This window comes from Lontra canadensis, unplaced genomic scaffold (genome assembly GCF_010015895.1).
Source record: "Lontra canadensis isolate GAN:19392208 unplaced genomic scaffold, GSC_riverotter_1.0 scaffold45, whole genome shotgun sequence".
Classification (NCBI taxonomy): domain Eukaryota; kingdom Metazoa; phylum Chordata; class Mammalia; order Carnivora; family Mustelidae; genus Lontra; species Lontra canadensis.
This window is the reverse complement of record NW_022631039.1, coordinates 10,493,410-10,499,799: the sequence shown is the minus strand read 5'-3', so window position 1 is coordinate 10,499,799 and position 6,390 is coordinate 10,493,410. Positions and strand designations below refer to the sequence as shown.

The window sequence follows — 6,390 nt, the reverse complement described above, 5'->3', positions numbered from 1 at the left end:
GGAGGAAGCAGGCTTCCCGCTGAGCAGAGAGCCCGATGCGGGGCTCGATCCCAGGACCCTGGGATCATGACCTGAGCTGAAGGCAGAGGATTAACCCACTGAGCCACCGAGGCGCCCCAAGTCTCCTTAGTTTTAGAGCCATTATTGCCTCCCATTTTTTTCTGTACTGTTGGCTTTTAAATCTCTCTTCTGGCCATCTAATGCATAAGCAAAGGTGCTTTTATGCTCTTTATAAATCTCTTCATGTTACTTTCAGACTCCGAGAACTGCCTGAGAAAATCCCAGCCTGACGGTATCATTTGCTTTTGACTATTTCCCCCCCCCACCCTGTTTTCTCTGTTTGCTGGCATACTCCAATATGTCTGGCTTAGTGCTCGAGGGGACCAGGAGTCTTTCTCAAAGCCCTCAGTCCCCAAAGTGCTTTCATCCCTGCACCTTGCTATGAAGACACCACGATGAAAACAACACACCCACACATCAGTAGATGATGAGAAACACATCTTTATTGGTTGAATTTTAAAGGCATTGTCTGCCGAGGGCCTTGCAGGAGTCATCAGGTATACCAACCACCAACCACCAAAAATTCACAAATGACTGTCTTATTACCTTGCTAAAACAGGAAGTCAATTGCAGAAGCACTTCTGTGGGGGTGGGGGGGGGTAATGAATAAATAAACCAGGGGGAGGAAGTGGGATTTCCCATTCCTAGGGCTTTGGAGGTCTTCCGGCTGATTGTCTCTATCTCCACAGCCTGGAGCTTTTAAGAATGCACCATTTCCTGGAATTCTAGAACAGAAGAGGCGAGAAAGCATCAGTGGAAATGACTGGATATTTTTACCGACATGTCGTGGCGGCTGGTGGGAGTTTTGAAGAGGAAAGGAAGCAGATTGTCAGATGATGGGCTTGGCCCCCTCTAAGGGCACAAAAGGAGGGGGGAAATTGTGTCACTGGCTGCGGATGGAGCTGGTCTATAATGTCCCATCTTCCTGCGTAATCTAACAAACATCTTCTGCTTTGCAATAGAGCCCCTTGTATTAGAACCTGGGAGCCCAGGCATTTCTGACAGTGCACAGACTTGGTATAATACCCTGTCGCAATCTGGGATCACTCAGCTCTCTGGCTACTTTAAAACAGCGGAAGGGGGTTTCTTCCTCTTTTCAGAAGTTACATTGTACAGATGTAGGAAACAATTCATAGGGTGGGCTTCGGAACTCACTTTTCTTGAACTCTCACCTTACCCCCAAGAGTTTATGTTACTAAAAGGCGATGGTGATAGGGGTAAGGATAAAAATGAGCGGATGTGACTGATTGAAATTGAAAACTGGGGTTTTGCTTTATATTTATTGGTATACTTTGCCTACCTGGAATTTTTTTTTTTCTGGTGGCTAGATTTAAATAAATCAATCTTCCCTTATCTCAGCTATTTTTCTGAGCTATAAATAGAAGCTACATGAACGCCTGTGTAGTAAGTTATAGTGGTATAATTTTGGTTAGGTTTTTCAAGGGAGGATTTAATAGGAGTTTTTAATATCGAGTTAGTATCACCATAAAGAGCATGCATAAATTCTCCTGAGCTGGCATGCACAGTGTAGCTAAAAAGCATGTAAGCAACATAATTAAATAGGAAGAAAATAATTCTGCAGCCATGCGGCTATACTAAAATTTGAATATAGGGCTCTGCACACAAAAGACTCCATACCTCGTGTTTGATCTACTCTCTCATATTGTCCACTTGGTGGGCTAATGTCCAATAAAATGTGTTTGTTTAAACCCTTAAAAGCTAGGAGGCTTTCCTACTCAAGTCAATAGACATTTTGATATGAGACACACTTGAGAATGTCAATCCTTCCCTTATTCAGAAGAGCTCAAATCCCAGGGGTAGAAATTCCTTACGTCATTGCCATGATGCATTAGGGTGTCTTGCAAATCATTAGCCAGACCATAGCTAGTACCCCGGTTGGGTGAAGGGTATTTTCCAGGTCATAGACAGTAACTCACAGGACCAGGTTCAATGGTTCCTTCCCAGGCATCACACTAGTCTCTATATACATCATTGGTATCACACAGTAGGCCCATTTTACAGATGAGAAGGTTGAAGCTCAGCAAGGTTAAGAATGGGGGATTTTCACTAACCATGTCTGTCTGATCTCACGACCCAAGTCTCCCAGATTGCTTCTACAGCTAAATTTTTTGTACTGGGTACAGGTGTGAACATACCATCGGCCCCAATTTTCCCATCTCCGTCATTATCTGCAGCCGCCATCAAGGACTTGGTTTCTGACTCTGTCAGCTCTCTAGCACCACTCTCAAACTTCTGGAGAAAAAACCTACAGGACAACCAAGATTGATGGGAATTTTCTGAAAGACCACATGTCCCTGCACTTCCCCATTTCCTCTTGAAGCAAACCACCTGTTCTTGACCATTGTGATATTCCGTCAAAGGTCTACACAAGCCAAACTTGCCTTCCTTGTAGAAACTACTGGTGGGAATTCTGTTTTTAAAAGTTTTTTTTTTGTTTTTGTTTTTTTTTTCCAGGGGGACACTTGGGTAGCTCAATCGGTTAAGTGACTGCCTTTGGCTCAGGTCATGATCCTAGGGTCCTGGGATGGAGTCTCGTGTCGGGGTCCTGGCTCTGTAGGGAGTCTGCTTCTCCCTCTCCCTCTGATCCTTCCTCTGCTCATGCTGTCTCTCTCTCATATGAATAAAATAGATAAATTTTTAAAAATTAAAAAAAAATTTTAAAAATTTATTTAAAAAATAAAATAGATAAATTTTTAAAAATTTAAAAATAAATTTTAAAAAATTTTTAAAAATTTTTTTCAGAGTTTTGTTGATAAGTCCATTTGCCAAAGAAAAAACCTACAATGAATGAACTTCTGCACCTACTGTCTCCAGTGCCCATGTTTAGTGCTTCACAAGGATAGAAGTGTGGCCCACTGACCCACGGTCTTCTGTAGGCTCTGTAGAACAACCAGCATCAACACTGGCCATTGAAGAAATACTGACCAAACTGGCCTCCACGGCTCCCAACCTACCTAGCAATGTCAAGGGCAGCACACAGGCTCAGAACAAAACTCACTTAAGCTCTTCTTCATCCAGATATCCACTCTGGTCATTGTCTATGAACCGAAAAACATCCTTCACCTGGCTGGCCGACATCTTGGAGAGGCCTGATGTCTGGAAGAATTTTTGGGGTTCGAAAGTATCTGGGTCTGAAGGACAGAGAGAGGGTTATTCTGAGGCTCACATTCCGTATTTGGGCCAAGGTGCTGAAAACAGAGGTTTATCAAAACCCCTCCTCATGATATTCTCGAGCTACAGGGATACTCAGTTCTCACTTAAAAAAAAAAAAAAACAAAAAAACAAAAAACGGGGCATCTAGGTGGCTCAGTCGGTTAAGCATCTGACCCTTGATTTCAGACCCTTGACCCTTCAACAAACCTTCACTAAACCGACTGAGGGTCGATCTCAGGGTCATGAGATCGATCCTTGCATCAGGCTCTTTGCTGGGCATGGAACCTGCTTAGTATTCTTTCTCTCCCTCTCCCTCTGCCCCTGCCCTGCCCCCCCACCCCGCTCTCTCACTCTCTCTCAAAAATAAATAAATAAAGACAGACAGACAGACAAAGAGGGCTGTGACTAGGGCAAGACTATGAGGCAGCCAAGATGGGGTGGTTTTGTGATAGCATCTCCTGTCTCCCTCCTTCCCTGTCCGTTTGCTTTTGTCTACCCCTCCCTCTTCTGTGCCTCCCCCGCTTCCCTTTTTACAGCCTGTGTGTCCAAGACTCCAGCAGGGCTGGTCTCATCAGCTGGGTGAAATGAGGTCATTGCATTCAAACAGGCTACAAGGTACCCACATGTTTCTTTTTTCACATTTCTTTTCTTTCACTTTACAGCAATGGAATCATAGGCTCTGTAACTAGTTATTTCATTGACAACAATTTTACTCTCTGATCCCATGGATTTTCAGCAAAGTCCATATTTTAATCCTTGAGGCTTTGCTGGAGGTGTGAACAGCTGGGAAATAGTCACCCCTGCCCCCACTGCCCTTTACCTTGGCACTCCTGCAGGGCTGCTGCGATGTCATCAGCGCTAAGGACATCTGTGATGCTCATTTTCCACCTAGTCACACAGAATAAACGAGATGTGGTCAATGACAAGCAGGAAAATGCACGCCCAGGGGCGCTATGTGCGTCTGGGTCCACGGAAACTGTGTTTGTGGGGAATTTTTAAATGCGATTAGCATGATGTTGTATTAAATGAAGGGACAGAAGAGCCACATACAAGCCATAAACTGAAAAGATTCCAGCCCCCTTTGTGTCTCTGCCTTCTCCTGAATGTTCTTCAAAGACAAATTTTAAAACTACAGCTTAGAGGATGACTTGATCCCATTTTTTTTTTATAAAAAGGATATTTGCACAATGGATCACTTACATAGTCATCTATAAAACTATGTTCATACACTGGAAATGCAATGTTTCCAATTCCATGTGGAGAGGATGTAGCTTGGACTACTTGGATACCTTCTGTGGAAAAGATGCTCTCTATTCTGAAGGGTGGGAATCAGAGACATGGAAAGCCCATCTACCAGAGATCAAAGAGACTCCTTTCATGTGTCAAGTCCATAAGGAAAGGGAAATCTGAGCACAGCATGCACCAACCTAATATGAATCCATAGGAAAGAAGTAGGAAAGAAGGAAAGCAGGAAAGCAGGAAAGAAGAGTCTGGGGTCTTGTAGGTCCACCAGCTACTTACCTTTTCAGATTTTTCCCCAAGAAGAATCAGGAAAAAGAGCTGAAGGAGCACAAAACAGATGTGCTTTTGCTACCTTACTGACCTACCTTATATAGGATTGAAAAAGTGATAGTAAGAACCTCTTAGATTTCCTTTTCAAGGATCAAGTAGACCATAGCTCGAATGTCTTGCCTTGCTAATTTAACCTCTTTTTTGTTCTATTTATATCACAAGGGAATGTGGGTGGGAACAGCCAATTTTTAAAAACAAACCTCAACAAACTTTAACTAAAGTTTCAGTTCTGCAAATGAACCTGCTGGCAGTGTGGAGAAGAAACCAAAAAGCTGGTTAAGAGGAGACAGTGGCCAAAATGAGGTGAACACAAATGGGGACCTTCCGTAAAAGGACCCCCGGGTGTTAGTGGCTGCTGTTTGAAGCAGGCCTGCTGTTACCCTCTGAAGCCATGGACGTGAGAGGCCGACCTTGGTCCAGAGTTGACAGACTCAAAGTCAGTGTCAGATGGACCCATAGATTTGTCCATCAAAGGGGTGGCGCTGGTTGGAGGACTGTTCAAAAAAGTCTTGAGTCGGATTTTCCCAGCGATATCTTAAATCGCACGCACTAAAAAGACAAAAAGGAGGCAAGCAACCAACCATTCCCAAACCCCATTATCTAAAATGTGTAAGAAAAACACGAGGCCAGGATTTAAGACCTCAAGTTTTTCTGCTTTTTGTTTGTTTGGGGCTTTCAGCAGATATTTGTTGAGTCCTTGGGTAGCCAGCACTGTGCTAGACTTTTTTTTTTTTTTTTTAATTGTGGTTAAAAAAGGATGCAACATAAAATTTACCGTCTAAACCATTTTAATATACATACAGTAGAGTAGTGTTATCTAGATGCACATGATTGTGTAAGAGATCTCCAGAACTTTCTCGTCTTGCAAAACTGAACCTTATGCCCATTGAACAAGACCCCCCCCACAAAACCCCTTGGAGCCACCATTCTACTTTCCTTCTCTGGAAGTTAGATAACTTTAGACACCTCTTAAAAGTGAACTCTTGCAGTATTTGTCTTTTGTGATGGGCTTATTTCACTTAGCATAAGAACCTCAAGGATCATCTATGTGGTGGTGTGTGACAGGATTTCCTTATGTTTTAAGGCTGCATTCACATTTTTTAAAAGCCAAAAGCCAGTCCCCTGCTGCAATCAGAAATAGTCGGTGGCTTCAAAGTAGACAGTTCATGATCTTTAGATCTTCCCTGGGTAATATCAAGATCGTCATCTTCAGTTTGTCCCCAGATATATCCCCCTACCACCCCCCCCACCCAGCAGCATACTTTCACTGGTGTCCTCAGTGGGAAGTTTCTTTCATGAACACCCCCGGCATTGCTTGGTTACCAAGCGTCAGACTGGCACCATTCCTGTCTTGCCCGCATGACATGCCCCAAAGCCTGGCACAGTCCCCAACCTAGTTAGGTGCTAAGTAATTATTTGATGAACGGATAAAGAAAAATAGAGGTGCCTGGGTGGCTCAGTGGGTTAAGCTTCTGCCTTTGGCTCAGGTCATGATGATCCCAGGGTCCTGGGATCGAGTCCCGCATCAGCCTCTCTGCTCGGCAGGGACCCTGCTTCCTCCTCTCTCTCTGCCTGCCTCTCTGT

At 43.8% G+C, this 6,390-nt stretch overlaps 1 protein-coding gene across 2 annotated transcripts; it reads right to left on the bottom strand.

Moving 5' to 3' along the window:
• Positions 1 to 516: 516 nt before the first annotated feature.
• On the bottom strand, positions 517 to 4,942 carry OCM2 (oncomodulin 2). 2 transcript variants are annotated; one of them, XM_032872338.1, is made up of 5 exons: positions 4,842 to 4,942; positions 4,055 to 4,122; positions 3,080 to 3,212; positions 2,217 to 2,326; positions 517 to 785 (listed from the first exon to the last, which is right to left on the bottom strand). In XM_032872338.1, exons 2-5 carry the CDS (start codon positions 4,113 to 4,115, stop codon positions 760 to 762), a joined length of 330 nt encoding a protein of 109 aa, XP_032728229.1. In that variant the 5' UTR covers positions 4,116 to 4,122; positions 4,842 to 4,942; the 3' UTR covers positions 517 to 759. The 2 variants fall into 2 exon arrangements, with proteins under 2 accessions (XP_032728229.1, XP_032728230.1); XM_032872339.1 differs by having other exon boundaries at positions 4,756 to 4,848.
• Positions 4,943 to 6,390: the final 1,448 nt, after the last annotated feature.

What these genes read in the sequence shown, in the direction of transcription:
- OCM2 (XM_032872338.1), bottom strand. Translation starts at nt 4,115, where the DNA reads ATGAGCATCACAGATGTCCTTAGCGCTGATGACATCGCAGCAGCCCTG. An exon ending in AGCCCTGCAGGAGTGCCAAG is followed by an intron (nt 3,213 to 4,054) that starts GTAAAGGGCAGT and finishes TCTGTCCTTCAG; the next exon opens with ACCCAGATACTTTCGAACCC. An exon ending in CTGGATGAAGAAGAGCTTAA is followed by an intron (nt 2,327 to 3,079) that starts GTGAGTTTTGTT and finishes GTTGTCCTGTAG; the next exon opens with GTTTTTTCTCCAGAAGTTTG.